The sequence below is a fragment of the Chiloscyllium plagiosum genome, unplaced genomic scaffold, assembly GCF_037043375.1.
Source record: "Chiloscyllium plagiosum isolate Xiang-an unplaced genomic scaffold, Cpla_swu_hap1 HiC_scaffold_12, whole genome shotgun sequence".
Classification (NCBI taxonomy): Eukaryota; Metazoa; Chordata; class Chondrichthyes; order Orectolobiformes; family Hemiscylliidae; genus Chiloscyllium; species Chiloscyllium plagiosum.
This window is the reverse complement of record NW_028270150.1, coordinates 26,801,958-26,826,448: the sequence shown is the minus strand read 5'-3', so window position 1 is coordinate 26,826,448 and position 24,491 is coordinate 26,801,958. Positions and strand designations below refer to the sequence as shown.

Genomic DNA, 24,491 nt, shown 5'->3' with positions numbered 1-24,491 from the left:
TCAACAACAACCATCTATCTATTGTATTTGCATTTTCCAGCACTTGGTCTGTAGCCTTGAATGCTTTGGCATCATAAATGCACATTTAAATATTTCTTCAATGTCATGATGGTTTCTGCCTCTACCAGCCTTCCAGGTGGTGAGTTCTAGATTTTAACCAACCTATGGGTAAAATATTTCTTCCTCACATCACCTCTGGACCCCTTGACCCTTGCCCAAAATCTATGTCCCCTCATCATTGATCCCTACACCAGTTGTTTCCTGTCTACCCTGTCATTATTTTCTATATTGAATCATGTCCCTCATCTGCACCAAGGAAAACAACCCCAATCTGTCCAATCTTTCTTCATAACGAAAACTCTCTCTAGCCCATGCAACGTTGTGGTAAATCTCCTCTGCACTCTCTCCAGTGCAATCACATCCTTCCCAGAATGTAGACACAATACTCGAGCTGTGGCGTTACCAACTTTTATACACTTCCAGCATTTCCTCCTTGCTCTTGAGCTCTGTACCTCCAATAAGAAAATGAAGTCTCCCATAGTTAAAAATCACACAAAACCAGGTTATAATCCAACAGGTTTAATTGGAAGCACACTAGCTTTTGGAGCGGCGCTCCTTCATCAGGTGGTTGTGGAGGACACAATTGTAAGGCACAGAATTTATAGCAAAAGTTTACACTGTGATATAACTGAAATTATACATTGAAAAATACCTTGATTGTCTGTTGAATCTTTCATCTGTTCGAATACCATGATAGTTTCACTTCTTTCATGTGTAAATCACAAAACTTCTTTTTAAAAGTTGCATTCTCAGGTTAACTGTAACAATTGGTGTTAGCTAGACAATATGTTGAAGGTGTTAGCCCCCTGTGTTCTCTGTCTCTGCCATGACGTTTAGATTGATTCTAATCGAAAAAGTGAGGTAACAGAGTTTTACATGAATTCATGCATTTTGAGCAAAGTACAACATAACTCTGCAAGTACAAATTCAGTGTGAGTGTGAGAGAGAGTGTATGTGTCTGGGGTGGGGGGTTGTGAGTGTCTGTGAGAGAGAGTGTATACGTGTGTGCGTGAGTGTAGAGTGGTCTAAGTCTCTGAGAGGATGCATGTGTGAGTGTGGGAGTGTGTGTGTCTGTAAGGATGTGTGTGAGTGTCTGTATGCGTGTCTGTGTATATGTATATGTGTGTGTGTGTGTATAGTGGAATGGTGGTCACCTGTAGTGTGACATGAACCCTAGGTCCCGGTTGAGGCCCTCCCTATGGGTATGGAACTTAGCTATCAGCCTATACACACACATAAACACGGACACACATATATGCTAACACCTTCAACATATTGTCTAGCTAACGTCAATTGTTACAGTTAACCTGAGAATGCAACTTTTAAAAAAAGGTTTTGTGATTTACACATGAAAGAAGTGAAGCTATCATGGAATTCGAACAGATGAAAGACTCAACAGACAATTAAGGTATTTTTCAATGTATAATTCCAGTTACATCCAGTTGTTATAAATTCTGTGCCTTACAGTTGTGTCCTCCACAACCACCTGATGAAGGAGCAGCACTCCGAAAGCTAGTGTTTCCAATTAAACCTGTTGGACTATAACCTGGTGTTGTGTGATTTTTAATATAGTGCTTCATGCAGACAGCTTTACTTACAGTACTGTTGTTTGCAGTTCATTCTTGATGTTCTTCAACTGCAAATGACCTATCTCCTGAGCAGTTTGTTAGAATTAGACCGAAAAAGAGCTGCATTACATTAAGGATAACTAACTGATAACTTAAGACAAGTCCTGGTGGCATAAATGACCTTTATCTTAATAATTTTCCTTGATATTAGCTTGAAAGTGCTTTAATTATTCAATGAAGTTAACATAAGTTTGTTAGCAGAATACTTTATTAGAAGCTTTACATTTTCACAGCTGTTTTTCTTCAAGCACATCCACCAGAGGAATAAAGGATTTAAATCAAACTTGTTTCATGAAGAAAACCTTTCATCAGCATTAAACATATCATCATTGACATTTTTTTCTTTTCAATCTTTTCCAATTATTCACACCATGGACTGGTGTGCAACTGAGGAGATGGCGGTTGGTCGCAATGTTGCTGGTGATAACCAGCTCCCAGGCAGTATGAAGGATGACAGTGCACCATCAATGTGACTGAAGTTCAAGATTACCAAAATGCCTTCTCAAAATGTCCCTTCTATCTAAACAAATCCTGCCAGCAAAAATGTTTCTCTTACGCAAAGGAACAGCTGTACTTAAAAGCTTTCCAACCAGTCAATTTCACAAAGTAATCAATCCATAAGACCGTAAGAGATATATAAGATGCTAAAGAGGATTGACAAAGTAGATGTTTCCTTATGTGGGGCAATCTAGAACAAGAGGTCACAGTTTTAGGCTAAGAGGTGCCATATTTAAAACAGATGAGGAGATATTACTTCTCTCAAAGGGTTGTGGATCTATGGAATTCACTACCCAAGTGTATGGCACATGCCAAGACATTAATCTAGTTTAAGGAGGAAATGGAAGGATTGTTATTATGGGATGAAGGGTTATGAAGAGCGGGCAGGAAAGTGGAGTTATGGCCGAGGTGAGATCAACCATGATCGTTTTAAATGATGTAGCAGGCAAAAGAGGCTGAATTGCCGATTCCTTCTCCTGGTTCTTACAGAGAAACAGAAGTAGGCCATTCAGCCCAATGGTAACATGGCTGATCTGGTAAGCCTCAACTCCACTTTGTTGCATTATCCCCAAAACCCTTTATTCCCTGTTTAATAATATATCTGGTCGGCATGGACGAGTTAGACCGAAGGATCTATTTCCATGCTGTACATTTCTATGACTATGACTCTATGTCTATCTCTATCTTGAGTGTAGCTAACAAAACAGCCTCAATAGCCTTCTGCGATGAAGAATTCCACAGATTCACTATCCTCTGAGACATAAAATTCCTCATCTCTGCTCTAACATCTCTTATTCTGAATGATACACTCAGTTCCTAGACTCTCTCACAAGGGGAAACAACCCTTAAAACATTTACCCTGTCGAATCTCCTAAGAATCTCCTATGTTTAACTAGGTCACCACTCATTCTTTAAACTCCCAATGAATTTGTAATTAACATCCAGGCTCTGGTCACCTTGTGGCGCATTGAAAAGCTTTTTGAATCCTGAAGAGGAATCTTATAATTAAAAATAGAAGGATTTTTAAAAAAATGAACACAATGACATCCCCAGGACTTTGAAAGGCACCAACAGCTGGAACACTCTTCAATTGAAATCAGGCTCAAACACAGATTGAGAAGCACAGCAGTTCAGGCAGCATCCAAGGAGCAGTAAAATCGACGTTTCGGGCAAAAGCCTGGTATTCCTGATGAAGGGCATTTGGCCGAAACGTTGATTTTCCTGCTCCTCAGATGCTGCCTGACCTGCTGTGCTTTTCCAGCACCACTCTAATCTGGACTCTGGTTTCCAGCATCTGCAATCCTTGTTTTTACCTCAAACACAGTTTGAATCAAGCCAGTTTCTGAATTGCTGAAACAAACGTCTACAATTCGAAAATATATTTTTCCCCTTGCTGAAACATTGGTAAAGAATCCCCTACAAGGTGGGGAGGGGGGAATAAATCAAGTCTCAATCCACAAACCAAGCAGAGGTTTGAACCGCGACCTGCCCGCCTGGTGGTGGCGCCGTAGGGTTAGCGCGCGTTCTTCCTGGTCTCTCTTGGCGTTGGATGAGTGCACTTCTTGTTGGCGCTGGGGGGCGGGGGGGGGAGAGCCGGAAGGTTACCTGGGAAGCGCGCGCGGGAAAGTGAGTTGTTGCAGAAATTGGAACGTTGACCCGGGCCAGGTAAGGTGCTGCTTGGAGATGTAACTGTACAACTGCTGCATGTGAAACATGCATCTTTACATTGACTTACTGCCTTTATATAAATATTATATATAATATGTACATTATATATATAAATAAAAACACGCGCACTCACTTGCACAATAGGGATGAAGCGATCAGCTCCAGTTTTGAACCCCTCTTGTCATTCATTATAACGGCTGCAATTTATTTAGGGTTTATTTCTTTTAGCTTTCTTTATTAAATACAATCATTGCCCTCCCCTCAATAACTTGTTAAGCCTTTCTAGTAAGGTCAGTCCAAAACTTTTTTCAAAGTTTTAAAAAAAGTTTGTATCTATTATGCTGGCGTTCGATTGGAGTTAGAGAAGGTTTTATTGGGTTGTCGCACAGTTTGGCTTGTATCAGTTTTTTTTTTCTTCTCGGTTGTTCAGGATACATTGTTGAGAAGGTCATTATTGCTAAAGTGCTGTTAACTTCTTGTTGGTGTCGGGTTTTTTCTTCGCTCACTTTTTTTCACTCGGTAGGCCATATCATTGCAAATTTGTGAAACCATCAAGATGCCGTTGGGAGTTTTAATCGGAAAATTAGGTGACAGGATATATTTTAACTGAAGAGCTGTACGTTGAATATTGATAGCCCTGTGAAAGTTGAACAAGATGTAATTAGGATTATTATATTTGGAGGCATAAAACAGGCTAATAGCTACAGAAATAAAGTTCATGTTACTGTATTATTTTGGCTGAAACATCTCCAGATGTGTCTGTTGGGAGAGTGACTGTCTTTGGGGAGCTAGGCATTCACAGAGAGCTGTTAGAAGGCTTGAATTAAGGATGCTATAAAGTACTTCAAATAAGGTGTTGGGAATTAATGAGTTATCAGACTGGAGCAGAGGACTTGTGTGATGTCTCTGAGCCAGGAAGCTGGAGTTCAAGTTCCATTCGCTGCAGCGGTGTTCTATAACTTCACGGAACAGGTCGGTTAGAAATTATTTAGAAATGGAATGGAACTGATCTTAAAATTTGCACCCTTGTCAGAAGGCAGCCCCTTCCCATCCCAGTTACCGTCTCTTTCAACCTCTTCTGTCAAGCAGAAGATGCCAAAGTCTAAACACACATGCCGACAGATTCAAGAACAGTTTCTTCCCCGGTGTTCTTAGACTTCTGAATGAACCTCTCAAATTTCAAATCTAATGTTGATCTTGCTTTTTGAGCACCTTTGCAGCTGTAACTTGGTATTCCTTGCTGTGTTCCATCACCCTATGGTCTTTGTATGGTATGATCTGCCTGTACTGTAAAGCAAAATCTTTCACTACCTAGGTACATGTGACAATAATAAATCAAATCAAAAAATGGAGTGCATGCTGATGAATGTTGGGTGTAGATGGGTGAGATGTCATGTAAGGAAAGAAGAAGTGCATTTGTCACTAAGTCCTACAACCTCGTATTTCTCAGACCGGTTCAGAGCGTATTTCATTCCCTTGCCCTCTTTCTGGTTTTAGTGCTGTCGGTTGATTCTGATAACCATCCAGTAATTTATTCCTGCAACAAACACAGCAGAAATACTGGAGTACAGGAGAAACACAGCAGGCCTTGCAGCATCCAAGTTTTCTTGAATCTTTTGTGTTTTTCCAGCATCCTCTATCTTTTGCTTCTATCCCTGCCCCATGTCTTCTGTGTGCAAGCCAAGACATGGACAGTGGAGAAGGTTGCAACCATTTCTCTCACCCAGTGCACACTGTATAGCAGACAAAATAGCGTTCAGAATTCCTGTCTGACCCACAATCCCTTCCCTTTTCTCCTACAAGAATGAGGGGAGAGCAATAATCAGGCTAGCTGACTTCAAGCAAAGCCCTTGGATTACATCTGGACCACATGGTCCACCCTACTCACTACCACAGGGGGTGGTGCATTTCCCTACAATGCTGGATTATTTAATGAATTTTGACCATTCTTGATGCCTTAAGAACTGATTGAAAACTATTTCAATGTTACTCAAACCACACACCAATCCAATAGCATATTCCATTTCAATCTCATAAGACCTGTTGGTCTATCGTCCAGGGTGGGCATATTATAAGAAGGAATTCTTTCAGGTTAAGTGAGGCATGTAGAGGTTATGTCAGTATTGGAAAAAACTACCATAGTATTTGATGGTGAGGGAGGTGACAGGAGGATGGTAGGTAGGCCTCCAGATATGATGGTAATGGTCAATGTAATACCAATTCCACAATCAATTTTTAATAGTCTCAGTAAATTAGTTTTATCATACCGGCAACATTAGATACACTGTATGGCTGTCACCGTTCAAAAGTCAAATAGTAAATTGCTGCCTATTGACAAGTCTGGAGTAAAGGTGCAATACTGGAAGTATTCAGCTGGGTTGGCAGTATCTGTGCAGGGATGAAGGGAGGGTTAATGTTTCAGGCCTTTGGCTTTTCGGATTGTTCCCAGCATTGTGACATTGTACACACCTTTCAGTCTGCAAGATTTGGTTCATTATTGAGATTCTAGACTTGAGAAAAAGCCAGAAATACAAAACTAAAACTTATTTGGTATTTAGAAATGCAGCATCTCAGTGTGAACTTTGCAGTGAATGTAGGGCTGAGTAGAAATATCTTTTATTCTGCAGTTAACTATGGGCCTAAGAGTGTTGAGCTTGGGCAATTTTTTCCTTTCCAAATGTTGGGCTTCTCAGTGATGAAGGCATAAGAAAAGCATTTTGAAAAGTTGTTGTCACTGCTGAAATCTTTCCGTGGGAATCAGGAAGCCCCTCAGAAGCAGTTCTGGAGGCACAAAGAAGCTCACTTATTCTGTTGTAATATATACTGATTGCCGAATGGTAACTTTGCTCTCCCCTCCCACACACCCTCAGCTGGAGCAGCATGAAGTTTGTCACCTGTGAGATAGCATGGCACAACAAAGAACCTGTATACAGCGTTGACTTTCAGCATGGAGCAGACGGAAGGATTGACCGATTGGCCTCCGCAGGGGTAGACAGTGCAGTTCGGGTAAGGACTTGGATTGCTGCTGATTTGAATATTGTTACCGGAGAATAAGTTGGACACAATTGGACCCATTTGGGATGCTGGGCTATAATTAAAGGGGTTTGGACATTGGACAGATGGCACCCATTAAAAAGAAGAATAAAAAATCCTGTTCTACTCTCCTTCAAAATGCAGTCGTGGTTAACAATGTGCTCTGCAGCATCACCATGAAATTTGCTTTTTTTTGTTGTTGATTCAGTTTATCCACATTGCTGGTAAGGTCAGTATTTATTAAACACTCATTTGCTGCCCTTGAATCACTGCGGTTTTCCAGATGCTGTAGGTAGATCACAATCCTCTTAGGGAGGGACTTTCAAGATTATGACCCAGCGACAGTGAAGGAACAGCAATATGCTGTATTTCCAAGTCAGGATGATGAGTGGATTGGAGGGGCACTTGCAGGTTCTCATGTATCTGCTGCCCTTGCAGATACATGAGAACCTGGGTTGCAGGTTTGGAGGGTGCTATTGAAGGAGCCTTATTGAGTTGTTGCACTGCATCTTGTAGATGATGCCATTGTGTGTCAGTGATGCGTGGGGTGCAAATCAGATGGGCTACTTTGATCTCGATGTTATCAGGATCCTTGAGTATTTTTGGAGGTGAATCATCCAGCCAAGTTGACAGTAGTCCATCATGTTTCTGACTTGAGTCCTGTTGAAGATGGTCAGGATTTGGCAAGTTAGGTGATTAGACAAGGTGCTTGTGGTACAGTGGTGGTGTCCTTGCCTCTGGACCTGGTGCTCCAGGTCCAGGTTCCATCCGCTCCAGAGATGTGTAATAACATCTGAGTGGATTGGTTAGACAGTATTTGACCTATTGTAGTTAACTGGCTGGTCCAATTGCATATTTGGTCAGCGACAAGGCTCAGAATATTGGTAATTCAGCAATAGGTAATGGCATCGAATGTCAAGATGATTAGACCCTCTCCGGTTAGAGATAGGCATTACCTGTTCGAAACGTCAATTCTCTTGCTCCTCGGATGCTGCCCGATCTTATTTCCCAGCAGCACACTCTCAACCCCCATTACCTGTTATTTGTCTGATATGATTGTTACTTGCCACTTACCAGCCCGAGCTTGACATGACCATCTTCTAATATGTGATGGTTTGAACAGCTTGACATGTGCCTCTTGGGGGCTTCAGGGAGAGACTGTTAAGGTTCCTCCAGTTCAGCTTGACCCATGGCTTCTACTGTGATCTGCTGGGCTTCCCTACCTTTGAGGATACTGATGGTTGTGGAGCCATCTCTTTGGCTAAGTTGTGTGTGTGCCACCCCTCATAACTGGATATCATAGGGCTGTACAGCTTTGATCTGATCTGTTGGTTGTGGGATTGCTTGGCTCTGTCTGTTGCATGCTGTTCAGCTATACTTGTATATCTGTATTCATTTTCACCAGTTTGGCATCTCGTCCTTGGGTAAGCTCAGTGCTGCTGCTTCTGCAGTCTTCCTTCCGAGTCAGTGAGTATAACTGTTGGTTGTCCTGTCTCCGATAGCTCTGTCCCTTTTGGCACAGATTCCCACATGTTCATGTGGAGGATTTTGCAGGGTCTACGGGATAGGGTGTGTCCGAATTCTAAGCCTAAGTCAGTGCTGAGAGGTCCTCAAGATTTAATCTTATGGTTGTCAAATTTTGATATAACTGAGTGGCTTGCCAAGTTAGTTAAAGGTCAGTTGAGGATTAGCCCCATTTTGGTACATTTGAATTAAGGGCATTAATGAGCAGGTTATTTTTAATGTCATTCAGATAGCTTCGTGGACTTAATTTTTATTCCAGTTCTGTTTAATAAAATGAGTTGATTGGGTGTCTTAACTTGTTTCTGGAATATGAATAAAGCCCTCTGTGTTATTAATGCAGTAACAAGCACTATGCTGCCATACCTTGCTGATGCTACCAACTTGAAATGCTAATACTGATGTAGCGTTATCTGAATTCTGTTTCACTGTGTGAAGACTGCTTTAATTACTTTTGTGATAACGTAGTTAGCTTTCCATTAATGCAGATGTATTATTCTTCTGCTGTAAACATGGTGACGAGGTTTACAAACCTGTGAACAGAAACCATCCCTGTCATGTCTGCTTCAATCGTTGTAGTCCATCCAGAGAATGTTGGCAGGTAGAAGACATTGCAAACTTTGTTAAAGCCTACAGCACTATTACTCCATGATTCCTTGTTTGCAGGATGGTTCCTCATTGTCTGAATCCGTATTTATTTGTGAACTTTGGTTGGTGTTTATCAGGTAAATGTGGGATCTTCAGTCTGACTGTGTTCTTGTTCCCCAGCAGGCTTTCAAAAGGCTTGACTGGTTTCCCCACTCTGACAGCAGCATAGTGTAACACTCAGACAATTTAACATTGTTGTCAGGTCCTCTTGGTTTTGGGGGGAGGCCCTGATGATCAGTCTGAACACTGGCTGTGATCGGGCATCTTAATCTGCTTCTACGCTCTTCCTTTCTTGTAGATGTGGAAGGTGGACAAAGGCCCGGATGGAAAAGCGGCAGTAGACATTTTATCCAATCTGATCCGTCATACGAAGGCTGTGAATGTTGTAAGATTCTCCCCAAGTGGTGAGATTCTTGCATCCGGAGGAGATGGTAAGTGAAACTTTTGGATCAAGTTACGATTGAGGGAGACCATTGTCTTTTCAAATGCAAATGGAACTCTTGGCTATTACCTCAAATAATTATACTAAAAGGCTTCACATTTTAAATGAGAGAATACTTTTATTGTACAAGAATAAGCAAAGCAAATATTATTAATTTAACACTTTATTTTGTACGCACTTGTTCTTAAAACCCCCAAACTGTAACAGATTACTTTCCGCTATGTTTCTCCTGTACTTTACAGGATCTGAGAGTCCTTTCAGATCACTTGGAACAAAATCAAGGCATGCCACAGTTCCTAGGAATTCACTTTGATTCTTCTCAGTTTCCTGACATTCTTTGGAGTGTGAGATTCTGTAGGATACTTCTGGTATTCACCCATTAAATCTTTTAATTCTCTCTTTAAGCACCTCACAGATGTGTTGATCCCCACCCCCGAATCACACCACCACCACCACCACAAGATTGGGCATCAAAGCCTTCTTTCTTAGTGGTCTAAAGCTCCTTTTTCACGCCTGTTTTGCGTAGCTCTTCCAAGATGACTCCTGGCATCTTTCTCTCCTATTGCCTGTATCTGTGTGAAAAAAAAGAACCAATAACCTTAAAACACAGAGTGCTATAATGGGTAATCCTGATCTCCTGAGCTGTGCAGCAGAATTTAATGTTCTCAATAGAAATGTCAATTTTTTATCTTTTATCTTCAACACAACCTCATGAATAATTTTCTTTATTTACACTTGGGATGTGGGTGTCACTGGCTGTTTCTAGTTCCCTTGAAGGCAGTGGTAATGGTGTGTTACCTTCTTGAACTGCTGTAGTTCATGTGTTGTAGGTAGACCCACAATGCTTTTTGGGAGTGAATTTTGGATTTTGACCCAATCTATATTGAATGGAGGTAATATCAATTTCCCAAGAAATCCTTTGTTTTTGTCAAGAAATGCAATGTTTACAATTTCCTTTTAACTTCCTTTTGAGATGTGTTAAACTGGCTGCTGCAGACAGATCCAATTTAGAATCATTTTTCCATCATCTCGGCAATACAAATGTTACCTTTTTGAACTATAATTATATCTTGTGAGAAACTGCTCCGAAGACTCTTCATTAGCCGTCACCTGTGGGTGTATAGAAAGGTCACAATCCTCACCTACCAATAGATTCAAGAACAGCTTCTTCCCACTCTGATGAGACTTCTGAATGGACCTCTCAAATTTCAAATTTAATGTTGACCTCGCCCTTTGTGCACCTCTCTGCAGTCGTAACATTGTATTCCTCGCTCTGTTCTTTTACCCGTATGCACTTTGTACTGTATAACCTGCCTGCACTGCACGCAAAACAAAACTTGTCACTGTACCTAGGTACGTGTGACAATAATAAATCAAATCAAGCCAAAACTGTCATCTTCCTGATGCACCTGTGTGGCAACGAAACCTGGGTGGTGTAATGGCAGATACCTTAGAAAGCTTTGACACTTAATATTGCTGCTGCTGACAGTAGATCCCCTGTCACCTCTGGATGGGTCATCATGAGCATCGTCGGGGAAGCAGGCACTTGGAATGTAGAGGTACCCTTCCCGAGTGGTAACTGCACTGGACAGGCTGCAGTATTGGAGTCAGGATATCCTGAGGAAATAGTTCAGAGATCCTGAAGAAGATTGGCATTGACTTCAACAGCTGGGAACTGGACCACCCTTGTTGTGAGCCCTGTTTCATCAAGTTGTTGCTGCCCGTGTCGCCGGGCGGCCGCTGAAGACCAAAGAGGCAAGAGCAAGAAAGCTCAAGAAGACTATAGTGACCACACACTGACCGACAAATGGACTGATGCCACTGTGGAAAGTTTTCTGTCTCTCTCTCTCCTTCCCTTGCTCGGACCTGAGGTAAGCATCCTCATTGTGTTGAGGACTCCTGGTCAGTTAGTTACCCAAAGGCTATGAAGTGCACTTACTTTACGGTTATTTGTTGGCTCCTTAATCTTATGATTGCACTAATTTACATTCAAAATTCAGTTCTGAAAATTAAAGGTTATCTTTAAAAAAAAAATGAGGAATTATGAAATTGAATAATCTCACAGCAGAGTGTGTACTAAAATAATGCACTTGTGACTAACTGGAAAGCTTGTTTTAACTAATGTTGCTTGCCAAGCTGTTTATTATTTGCTCTTGGACCATTTGAAGGTTGTACTGGGCGCTTGTGTGGAGTAAACATGCAAAGGTAAAGTCATCATGGTCCTCCTGGGCCTGAGGTTTGCGCTCTCATTAGAGAAAGATGAGTTGTGCAGTGGTTTAAGTTGACATGCCATAGGTGTGGGCAGATGTTCAGAAGGATATCTCTCAGTCTGTGCCCAGAATATATGTTTGCAATACCTGTATGCAGCCAGCATGTGCTCTAGATCATTATCAATGTTCTGGTGTCTTCTCAACTTTGTAATAGGAATGATACCTTCAAGAATTTTTTAACCTGAAGCAATGGTAGAGAATTGAAATGTTTGATGCGAGATTGCTCGGTCCTGCACAGCATCAGGATCCAGCTGGTCTGTTTTAGACTCTGGTCACTAACCCTTGTCAACAAGGACTTGAGACTGCTGTGACCAAATTCCTGTTGATCAGACCAGTGATTGTGGCAGGAGTGCCCCGATTTGAATTGCTCACCGCGGTACCAGATGATGTGTTTTAGAAGTGTTTCTAATCCCTCACGTAAATCGGATACGCATTTGTTGCTTGGCTTTGTGCTCATAGAGGTGATTAAAATGACCAATATGCTTTTGTTTCAATGACCCAACTCTCCATCCTTGTACCACAGATGCACTAATATTGTTATGGAAATTGAATGACAACAAAGACATCAAAGAATCCGAACAAAACCTTTTTGAAGAGGATGCTCAGTTAAATAAGGAGAATTGGACAGTACTCAAAACATTACGGTAAGGAAAAGACTCTCAGTCCTGCTGTTCAGCTTTATGGAGAAATAGCCTTGGTAAACAGTAGTAGATGATGTATAATCAGGATGACTTAAAAGGAAGCAGTCAGCTTATGGTGGAAATGTATTTTACTATTGCCTTCTAAAGAAAGTTGGTATTAGTGGGAAGTTGGAGAAATGCAAAACTGTTGGTTAAACAGGAGTGATTTCTCACTGAAACAAAGCATCCTGTGGAAACTAAAATAAATTGCTGGAAAAGATCTGGCAATATCTGTGTAGAGAAATCAGAGTTAACGTTTCAGGTTGAATGACCTTTCCTCTGAACTCCACGAGAGCATGGTGTGGAACTTGCCTGGGGAGAATATTTCCCTTAACAAGGGAATCTCCAGACTAGAAGGTCACAGTCTGAGAATAAGGGATGTCCAGTGAGGACTGGAATTTGGAGAAATGTCTTCAATCAGAAGGTTGTGAATATTTGCGATGGTCTACTCCAAACAGCACTGGATGTTCAGTTGGTAAATGCATTCACCTCTGAGATGGGGAGATTTTTAAATATGCAGAAAATTGAGGAATGTGAGGATAGTATAGATGAGTGGAATTGAAATTGAAAATTGCTGTGATCTTAGTGAACAGTGGAACAGGATTGAAGGGCTGAATGGCTGACACTTAATATGTTTATGTTCCTTTTACAGTGTTAACTTGTGACTCCATGTGTGTTACTGTTCCATACTCTTTGCACATACTCTATACCTCAATCTGTGCTTCTTTGTGCTTTACTGGGATGTAGGTGCCTCTGACAAGGCCAGCATTTGTTGCCCAACCCTAATTGCCCTTGAACTGAGTAGGTGACTCCAGGGGCAATTCAGAATAAACCACCAGACTGCATAGGTTTGGAAGCGCATTTAGACCGCACCAAGTAAAGATGGGAGATTTCCTTCTCTACAGAATCCAGGTGGAATTTTTGTTTTCACAACCTTTGATGGTAGTTGTGGTGAAGGCCATTAATGAGACTGGCTTTTTTAAATTCAGCTAATAAATCTGGAATTTAAATTCCATGATTTGGTAGGACAGCCAGTGTGCCTGGAGCGTAGCCTAAAACTCTGGATGGTTAGTCCAGTGACGTTACCACTACTGTACATCACTGTCTCCCCATGAGCTACAACATTTACAGCAATGTCTGCTCCGTTTCTAAGCTCATTTTCCTGCTTTCATATATTGTCCCCTTTAAAGAGAGAGACTCTAACCCTGTACTATGGTTTCATAAATGCTGAGGGCCTTTCCAGACTCCAAGTGGATTTAAATGATTCCTAAAATGTTTTTGAAGATGATCAGGAGACTCATCCTGAAATAAAAATGGAAAGTGCTGGAGAAACTCAGCGGATCTGGTACCATCCGTGGAGAGAAAATCATTTTGGGTCTGGTGTGACTGTCCATCGGAACTGATATTTTATCTGATCTTGACTATCCCGGTTTCATTTTGAACTGCTTCCCTATTTCTCCCACTTTTGCATATTTGTTTATAAAAATAAAGTCCATTTGGCCCATTTGACCGCGACAGCAGTAAAACCAGAATAAACCCCACCTTGCAGCTCTTGGTCATTAAGCTTGTTGGTTATGGAACTTTAATTACATTTCAAAAGAGTTTTTGAATTAATGTAGGATTCTGCTTCAACCAATTACTTCATGATCTCCAGGCTTCCCCCACCCTCTGGGTGATAAGATGCCCCTTCGATTCCCCTCTAATTCTTCATCAGATTATTTTAAATGTTCTTCCAGCTGCATCTGCACTCCCACTGTTTATTGCCTCATCTGCTTAAGGGAAATAGGTCCTTCCTATCCATTATGTTCAGGCCCTTCATAATTTTATTTGTCTCAATTAAACTTCCCCTCAACCACCTCTGTAGCAAAGAAAACACCCAATCTCTTCAGCCTTTCCTCATTACTGCAATTTTCTTTTTGCGGCTGTATTCACGTAAATCTCTCTACCTTCATTTTGACGACGTCCTTCCTGTAATGCAGTGATAAAAGCTGGACACAGTTCTCTAGCTGTGGCCTAGCTAGTGGTTTCTACAGCTCTAACGTACCTACCTTGTGTCTTGCCTAATAAAGGTCAGTATCCTGTAAGCCACCTTAATTTCAACATCTACCTGCCCTCCTACCTTCAGGGGTCTGTGGATATGCCTCCCTCGATCCTCTGTTTCATTCATTTTAAGTGTTGTTCCATTTATTGTGTATTCCCTTGTGTTGTTTAACCTCTCAAATGTATGTGTGCTTATCCGGATTGAAGTCCATTTACCCCTTATTCTGCCCACAGTCACTTCACTACTTCCTGTTTTCTTCTTCACTTATCAACCACATCACCATCCTCTGTAAGCTTCCTAGTCATGCCCTTATATTCATGTCTAACTCATCAGCTTTCATTGTGAAAATCAAGGGACTCAATATGGGGCCCTGTGGATTCCCACTGGAACTAACCTCCTTTACACGCTGGTCACACCCATTTGTTTCCTGCCACTGAGGCAATGTTTCAATCCAGCCTTTGACTCTCCCTTTGAATCCATGGCCTTTTATCTTCTCCATCAGTCTGTGATGTGGGATCTGCTAAAATCCTCCTAGATTACATCCGGCATGTCCCCCTCATTGATTCTTCTTGTTATCTCATCGCAGAAGTTTAGACAAAGCAATCAGATGTGACCTTTTCTTGTCATCTTGCTGACTGTTCTTTATTAATCTGTGCCTTTGTAAGTCTTCTTTTTTTCTACTTAATTCGCTCTTGGGCCATGGACATCGCTGGCTGGGCCAGCATTTATTGCCTGTCCCTGGTTGCCCTTGAGATGGTGAGGGTGAGCTGCCTTCTTTGAACCGCTGCAGTCCACCTGCTGTGGGTTGATCCAAAATGCCATGAGGGAGGGTTTTCCAGGGTTTTGACCCAGCGACAGAGAAGGAATGGTGATATCTTTCCAAGTTAGGGTGGTGAGTGGCTTGGAGAGGAACCTGCAGGTCGTGGTGATCACAGGTACCTGCTGCCCTTGTCCTTCCAGATGGAATTGGTCGTGAGTTTGGAAGGTGCTGAGTGAGGATCTTTTGGTGAATGTCTGCAGTGCATCTTGTAGATAGTACACACTGCTGCTACTGAGTGTTAGTGGTGGAGGGTGTGGATGTTTGTGAATCTAGTGCCAATCAAGCGGGCTGCCTTTATCCTGGTTGGTGTTGAGCTTCTTGAGTGTTGTTGGATCTGTCTCTGTCCAGGCATGTGGGGAGTATTCCATCACAATCCTGACTTGTGCCTAATAGATGGTGGACAGCCTATGGGGAGTCAGGAGGTGAATATTCCTACCTCTGACTTGCTCTTGTAGCCACTGTATTTGTGCAACGAGTCCATTTGAGTTTCTGGTTAGTGGTTACTCCAAGGGTGTTGATAGTTGGGGATTCACTTGATCATCAAGGGGTGATGGTTAGAGTGTCTCATATTGGAAATGGTCATAGCCTGGCATTTGTATGAAGACCGGTAACTGTGATGCTGGGGACCACTAGAGGAGGACAAGCTGGATCATTCACTTAGCACTTCTGGTTGCAGATTGCTGTGAAAGCTTCAGTTTTATCTTTTGCACTGGTGCGTTGGGCTCTTCCGTTATTGAGGATGGGGATATTTGTGGGTTGTTTAATTGACCACCACCATTCACGACTGGATGTAGCAGGACTGCAGAGTTTGTAAGTTGCTTAGTTCTGTCAGTCACTTTCTGATTTATGCTGTCCCGCAGAAGTTTTTCCAATAATTTTCTCACCATTGATGTTAGATCGGTTTGGCCCAGTTTACTTGGTCTGTCCCTTCCTCCTTTCATGAAATGTGGTCCTGGAAACTGTTGATTGTCCTCCACTCCTGAAGCTGGAGAGATTGGAAAATGGTGGTTAAAACTGTTACCATTTAGAGTCATAGAGATGTATAGCACGGAAACAGACCCTTCGGTCCAACCCGTCCATGCCGACCAGATATCCCAACCCAATCTAGTCCCATCTGCCAGCACCCCTTTCTTTCCTTCTCTGTGCAGCTTTCCTTGCACCCAGACCTGACAATATTTCTACTTTTCAAAAGCACTAAAGCCTTAATTGTTCCTTTCCCACTGTGTTTAACCCATCCCATCCAATCTTTCACATTTTTATAGTGTCTGTTTCGTCATTTTGTTGTGAAGACAGATGTAAAGTACTCAGTAAGAACTATGCCTAAATCCTGTGCTTCCATGCAGGCATTAACATTTTTGTCTCTAATCAGCTCCATTAGTGATCCTATTTCTGTTTGTGTGATTAAATATGCTTGGGGTTCCTTGATTTTACTGGCCGATATTATTTCACATTCTCTCTTTCTGTTCTTTTTTTTAAATTCACCCTGTCTTGCTTGTGCTACTCTAGACTGTCTGCAGTACTGAGCTCGCAATCTGACATGAGCCTCCTAACTTTGCCTTGTCCTGTACTGTGTACTGTCTAGCTTCCAAAGCTCAAGATTAGGAGTTTTTTCCTCTATCGTGTTAAATACTTATCACTGTTGAGACACTAACTTTTTAAGACACTAACTGTTTCCAGTCTGCAGCAAATAGCTTAGTAACAGCGGTCACATTTCAGTTGAAAACTTTATTCTTAGTCTATCTCTGTCTGTATTATGCTAAATTTTAAAGTGTGTGTGTGTGTGTGTGTGTCCACTTTATTTTTTGGGATCTGCCTTGCTCTCGTATCTTTTTGATGGAAATGGAACCTTCGGGATACTATTTCAAAAAAACCTATTTCACGGGATGCAGGTGTCCCTAACAAGACCAGCATTTTTGTCCACTTCCTGATGTGTCCTTGAACTGATCGATGTGCTGCATCAATTCAGAGGGCAGTGATCTCGACAGATTGGGTCTGGGTCTGAACGGCAGATTTCCTTCCCGAAAGTGAACCAGGTGGACTTTTAAAACAGTTGTCAGTCACCATCACTGAGCCCAATTTGCAAATTCCAGATTTGTTAACTGAATCCAAGTCCCACCAGCTGCTGTTTGGAATTTGCACGTTCTCCCAGTGTCTGCGTGGGTTACCTCTGGGTGCTCCGATTTTCTCCCACAGTCCAAAGATGTGCAGGTGGATTGGCCAGCTAAATGTGGGGTTGCAAGGCTTTGGGTAGGGGATTAGGTGCTCATCGGAGGGTCAGTGCAGACTCACTGGGCTGAATGGCCTCCATTTGCTGTGTAGGGTTTCTGTAATTCTACGCATTTGTAACAATGTTTCCCTGAGCTTCGGTCTGAATGACTAGTACAATGATGTCACCGTTATATTCTGAACATCGTCAAATGATACTTTGTGACGACTTGACATAACTTTTGTATGCTTATCTTCTAATATTCCAGCACTCAGTTAGTTTAAAAGAAGTTGCTTATTCAGTTAGCTGGATGTTCAAAGTGATGGGTTTATTATTACCCTTTGAGCCTTCCTGTTATAATATGATTGAACTCTCACCTTGGCCTATTGCTGAGAAGAAATGGCATTGCTTTACACACCAGGTCAACTTAAGTGGTATGGCCTTATCTAAACATTAGGCCATTTTATATTGGATTGAGCCAATAGGGTTGAAGCACTGATCTCTCTGGGAAACTACCAAAAACTTTTTATCTTTTTGGAAACTCTGTGTTTTCAATTTTTCGTAGAGTTCCTACAGTGTGGATACAGGCCATTTGCCTCAACAAATCCACACCAACTCCCCGAAGAGCATCCCACCCAGACTTACCTCCCTAGCCTATCCCTGTAATCCTGTACTTCCCATGGCTAATCACCTACCTTACATATCCCTGGACAGAAAGGCAACTTAGCATGGCCAATCCTCCTGACCTGCGCATCTTTGGACTGTGTGCGAGGACACTGGAGCACCTGGAGGAAACCCACGCAGACACTGGGAGAATGTGCAAACTCCACACAGCCAGCTGCCCAAGGCTGGAATCCTCCCGGGTCCCCAGCACTGTGAGGCAGCAGTGCTAACCACTGAGCCACCGTATTCTTAATTAGTCTCCCTAATCATTTTAGTTTAATCTGAAGTCTTCCACATGAAATGTTGTAAAAATCTTTCTGATTAAATAAATTACCACATTAACTGTACCACTTTTTGGTCATAAGCACATTTTGAGATATAACAAGTGACTTAAATCTGACATTCACGATGAAGCATTTTTCATGTGTGACTGTTTGGATCATGTTTTTATTTGTCCTTCATTTGTTTTCCTGAACATCCTTTGTGATGTGTGAATGTCATTGGCAGGGGACACATAGAGGATGTGTATGATATCTGCTGGACTCTCGATGGAAATCATATGGTATCCGGATCAGTTGATAATACTGCCATCATGTGGGACGTTAATAAAGGTGAATATGCATTTATTAAATTTAAGCAGCACTAAGTACAGTACAATTTGGGATTTCTGAACCTCACTAAATGGGGTGTTCATCAGAAGCTGTGATAGCACTTGCTCCTGCTCCTCTCCTCCTCCTCCTCCTACTGTGACCCCCGGTTCTGGATTCCCTGAACATTGGGACCACCCTTCCTGCATTGCCCGGTTTAGTCCTCCTTAGAATTTTATAGGTTTCTACAAGGATTAAATTTAAATTAAAAATCAGTAATTGCGACTCTAATGATTACCATTAATCCATTGTTGATTATTGGACAAACCCATCTGGGTGACTAAACTCTGTTTGTGCTATTCTTAGCTGGTTTGGCCTACATGTGACTCCAGACCCACAACAATGTTGCCTTGGCTGAGAAGATTAGGGTGAATCCAAAGAGATCCTTTAAGTATGTGAAAAAGAATGACGAGAAAGAGAGAATAGGGCCCCTCAAGGACCAAAGTGGACATTTTATGTGTAAAACTGCAGGAGATGGGCAAGATCCTCAATGAATATTTCTCCTCTGTGTTTACCGTGGAGAAAGACATGAAGACTTGTGAACTTGGAGAAGTTAGTGGTCATCCCTTAGGGATGGTCCTATCACAGTAGAGGAGAGTTGGATGTATTAGAATACATGAAGGTGGATAAATCTCCTGCTCCAGACCAGATATATCCAAGAACACGGCAAGAAGCTCAAGAAGAAATCATGGGGGCCCTGGCTGATATTTTTGTGTCATTGTTAGCCATGGATGAGCCGTTGGAAGACTGGAGGGTAGCGAATGTTGTGCCTTTTATTCAAGAAGACCATAAGACATAGGAGTGGAAGTAAAGCCATTCGGCCCATCGAGTCCACTCCGCCATTCAATCATGGCTGATGCGCATTTCAGCTCCACTTACCAGCGTTCTCCCCGTAGCCCTTAATTTCTCGAGACAACAAGAATCTATCAATCTCGGCCTTGAAGACATTTAGCGTCCCGGCTTCCACTGCACTCCGTGGCAATGAATTCCACAGGCCCACCACTCTCTGGCTGAAGAAATGTCTCCGCATTTCTGTTCTGAAATGACCCCCTCTAATTCTAAGGCTGTGTCCACGGGTCCTAGTCTCCTCGTTTAACTGAAACAATTTCCTAGCATCCACCTTTTCCAAGCCACGTATTATTTTGTACGTCTCTATTAAGTCTCCCCTTAATCTTCTAAACTCCAACGAATACAATCCCAGTATCCTCAGCCGTTCCTCATATGTTAGACCTGTCATTCCAGGGATCATCCGTGTGAATCTCCGCTGGACACGTTCCAGTGCCAGTATGTCCTTCCTGAGGTATGGGGACCAAAACTGGACACAGTACTCCAAATGGGGCCTAACCAGAGCTTTATAAAGTCTTAGTAGTACATCTCTGCTTTTATATTCCAACCCTCTTGAGATAAGAGACAACATTGCATTCGCTTTCTTAATCACGGACTCAACCTGCATGTTTACCTTTAGAGAATCCTCGACTAGCACTCCCAGATCCCTTTGTGCTTTGGCTTTATTAATTTTCTCACCATTTAGAAAGTAGTCTATGCTTTTATTCTTTTTGCCAAAGTGCAAGACCTCGCACTTGCTCACGTTAAATTCCATCAGCCATTTCCTGGACCACTCTCCCAACCTGTCAAGATCCTTCTGTAGCTTCCCCACTTCCTCAGTACTACCTGCCTGTCCACCTAACTTCGTATCGAAGGGCTGCAAAGAAAGGCCTGGGAACTATAGACCAGTAAGCTCAACATCTGGGGATAGGTAAGTGACTTGAGAAGATTCTGAGTTAAGATACACAAACATTTGGAAAGACAGGGTTTGATTAGGAATAGTCGGCATGGCTTTGTGAATAGGAGATCATGCCTCATAAATTTGTTAGAGTTCTTTGATGAAGTGACCAGGAAGGTGGTTGAAGGCAGGGCAGTAGACATACTCTATATGGATTTCAGTAAGGCCTTTGATCAGGTTCCACATGGTAGGCTGCGCTGGCAGGTTAGATCGCGTGGAATCCAAGGGGAGCTGGGAAATTGGATATGCAATTGGCTTGATGATAGGAAGCAGAGGATAATAGTGGAAGGATGCTTGTTGGACTGGAGGTCTGTGATTACTGAAGCGCCTCGGGTTACTCCTTCAAGTAACTTACCTGTCACAGATGTTTAGCTTACTGGTGTTGGGCCTATTACTATTTGTTATCTATATCAATGATTTGGATGAGAATGTGCAAAGCATGATTACTAAGTTTGCTGATGACAGTAAAGTAGATGGTATCATGGACAGTGAGGAAGGTTATCAGAAATGGCAGCAGGACCTCGGTCAGCTGGGGAAGTGGGCTGAGAAATGGCAAATGGAGTTTAACCTAGATAAATGTGAGGTCTTGTATTTTGGAAAGTCAAATCAAGGTAGGAGTTTCATGGTGAATGGTAGGACCTTAAGGAATGTAGTAGAACAGAGGGACCTTGGAGTTCAGGTGAATGATTCTCTGAAATTGGAGTCATAGACAGACAGGACAGTAAAGAAGGCTTTTGATACACTGGCCTTCATCAGTCAGCTTAAAAGTTGGGAAGTTATGTTGCAGTTATATGGGATGTTGGTGAGACCGCACTTGGAGTATTGGGTTCTGTCTTGGTCACCTTGCTATAGAAAGAATTATATTATTAAACTGGAGAGAGTGTAGAAGAAATTTACAAGGATGTTGCCAGGAATCAATGGTCTGAGTTATAGGGAGAGGTTGGACAAGCTAGTGCTTTTACCTTTGGAGCATTGGAGAAAGTGAAGTCATGTGGTGTGCAGGGTGTTCTAACAAGGTGGATAAAGAACTGATTGAGCAACAGGAGACAGAGTAGTAGTTGAAGGGAGTTTCTTGAAATGGAGAAAGGTGACCAGTGGAGTTCCACAGGGGTCAGTGCTGGGGCCACTGTTGTTTGTGATATAAATGATCTGGAAGACGGCACTGTTGGTATGATCAGCAAGTTTGCAGATGACACGAAGATTGCTGAAGTAGCAGAAAGCATAAGGGACTGTCAAAGAATACAGGAGGATGTTGATAGACTGGAGAGTTGGGCGGAAAAGTGGCAGATGGAGTTCAATCCAGACAAATGTGAGGTGATGCATTTTGGGAAGTCTAGTTCTAGAGCGAATTGTACAGTAAACGGAAGAGCCTTGGGAAAAGTTGATGAGCAGAGAGATCTGGGAGTGTAGGTCCATTGTATCCTGAAGGTTGCTGCACAGGTGGATAGAGTGGTCAAGAAGGCATACAGTATGCTTGCCTTCATCAGACTGGGTATTGAGTATAAGAGCTGGCAGGTCATTTTAAAATTGTACAAGATATTGGTTCGGCCACATTTAGAATACTGTGTACAGTTCTGGTCGCCACATTACCAAAAGGATGTGGACACTTTAGAGAGGGTGCAGAGAAGGTTTACGAGAATGTTGCCTAGTATGGAAGATACTAGCTATGAAGAGAGGTTGAGTAGGTTAGGATTGTTTTCTTTAGAAAAAAGGAGATTAAGGGGGGGGACCTAGTTGAGGTCTACAAAATCGTGAAGGGTATAAACAGGGTAGGTAGAGATGAGCTTTTTCCCAGGGTGAAGGATTCAATAACGAGAGGTCACACTTTAAAGGTGAGAGGCAAAAGGTTTAAAGGGGGGATACACGCAGCAAGTGCTTTACGCAGAGGGTGGTGGGCGTTTGGAACGTAGTAGAAGCAGGCATGGTAGATTCATTTAAGATGCGTCTGGACAGATGCATGAGTAGGTGGGGAGCAGAGGGATACAGATGCTTAGGAATTGAGCGATAGGTTTAGACAGTGGATTTGGATCGGCTCTGGCTTGGAGGGCCGAAGGGCCTGTTCCCGAGCTGTAAATTTTCTTGTTCTTTGAGACTGAGGGGGGGGTAATCTTATAGGAGTGTATAAGATCATGAGAGGCATCATACGGTGAATGCAGTCTTTTTCCCAGGGTTGGGGAATTGAGGACTAGAGGGCATCAGTTTAAGGTTAGAAAGGAAAGAATAAAAGGGAACCTGAGGGACAACATTTTTGCACAGAGGGTGGTATGCATATGGAATGAGCTGCCAGCAGAAGTGGTTGAGGTGGGTACGTTAACAACATTTAAAAGACATTTGGACAAATCCATGGATAGGAAAGGATTAGAAGGATATCGGCCAAGTGCAGGGAAATGGGACCTGTCTCCATGGGACCCTATGACTCTTAATGGCCCTCTTGGATAGGAAATAAATGCTAGCCGAGCCAGCAACACCCTCAGCCCATGAATGATATTTTAGAAAGGTCTAAACTGATCCAGTTTCTTTTGCTGCCTTCGTTGTGCCATCCCAGGAATCGGTCTGGTAAATCTTAGTTACTCTCCCTCCTGAGCCAGAGCATCCTCCATCAGGTAAGGATTCCAAAACTGTACACTGTACTTCAGGTGTGGTCTCACCAGGGCCCTGTACAATTGCAGCAAGGTATCCCTGCTCCTGTACTCGAATCATCCCAGTATGAAGGTTAACTTGCCTCCTTCACTGCCTGCTGCACCTGCAGGTTTGGTGAATGCAAGTCAGGAGTGACAAAGCGATAGTGCAGTTTTTCCTTCTCAGTACATATGAATTAGCTTTTTGGGTTAGATTAGATTCCCTATAGTGTGGAAACAGGCCCTTCAGCCCAACAAGTCCACACCAACCTGAAGAGTAAGCCACCCAGACCCATTTCCCCTGCATTTACCCCTGACTAAGGGACGCTTGTTTTTTTTACTTCTCTTTCTGATAACTCATTGCCCCTCCCTAATGGCACTGGCTGACAAGATGTCTGTGATTAAAAACCGGCTGTGTGGAGAATTATATGTTGCATCTTGGGTATGGTGTGCTGAGGGTCTTGACAGCTCTGCGTAGTAACTTGATTGAGACATCTATAATATCCTGAGGCGAAGTCAATATTTCTTCTTGGGGGATAATATAAAGCAAAGAACTGGATGCAGGAGATCTGAAATAAATAAAAGACACAAGATTAGAGAAACTCAGCGGGTCTGGCAGCATCTTTGGAGAGAAAGCAGAGTTAATGTTTCTGGTCCAGTGGCCCTCCTTCAGACCTGGGCTGAGAGGGTCATATCCGTGTTTAAAACAACACCCACTTAAGAGGTGAGGTGACTATTTTTCTGAGGACTGATTGTCTTTGCAACTCTCTTTCTGAAACGTTGGTGGAAGTAGAACTTTTGAATATTTGTAAAGTTGTGAAGTAAATGGTGAAAGGTTATCAGGGAAATGCAGGAGTGCAGCTTTGAGGTTGAAATGGGATCAGCCATGATCTTATGGAGTGGTGAAGCACACCTTGGGGGGTGAATGGCCTACCTCTGTCCGAGTTTTTGTAATACCCTGCATTTCCTTAATGTATGTGCACAAAATGCATCTCTAACCTGAAACTATATAATCGATATGTAACTACTGCATTTTAATTCTAAAAATCGACTTGAAATGGTCAAGGTGATTAGTAAAACTTACGAGTTTATACCCAAGCACTGAATTATTACTTTGACGTCCACATGTTTGTTTTCATATTTTCAGGGGCAAAGTTGTCCATCTTCAATGAGCACAAGAGCTATGTGCAAGGTGTCACGTGGGACCCTCTCGGACAATACATTGCCACACTGAGTTGTGATCGGTAAGGTGACTGATATTTTCC

The 24,491-nt window shown here is 42.4% G+C and overlaps 1 protein-coding gene across 2 annotated transcripts in view; it reads left to right on the top strand.

Annotated features, from left to right (window-relative positions):
- The first annotated feature begins 3,781 nt into the window (after positions 1-3,781).
- Positions 3,782-24,491, top strand: part of chaf1b (chromatin assembly factor 1, subunit B) — a 53,868-nt gene continuing 33,158 nt past the window's right edge. For both annotated transcript variants that reach the window (XR_015758790.1, XM_043701236.2), the window contains exons 1-6: positions 3,782-3,851; positions 6,725-6,860; positions 9,355-9,487; positions 12,292-12,412; positions 18,686-18,789; positions 24,374-24,470. Coding sequence is in view for 1 of the 2 variants with exons in the window: in XM_043701236.2 (XP_043557171.1) it covers positions 6,735-6,860; positions 9,355-9,487; positions 12,292-12,412; positions 18,686-18,789; positions 24,374-24,470 (581 nt within the window). In the remaining variant the exon portion in view is untranslated. The remainder of the gene's footprint in view (positions 3,852-6,724; positions 6,861-9,354; positions 9,488-12,291; positions 12,413-18,685; positions 18,790-24,373; positions 24,471-24,491) is intronic.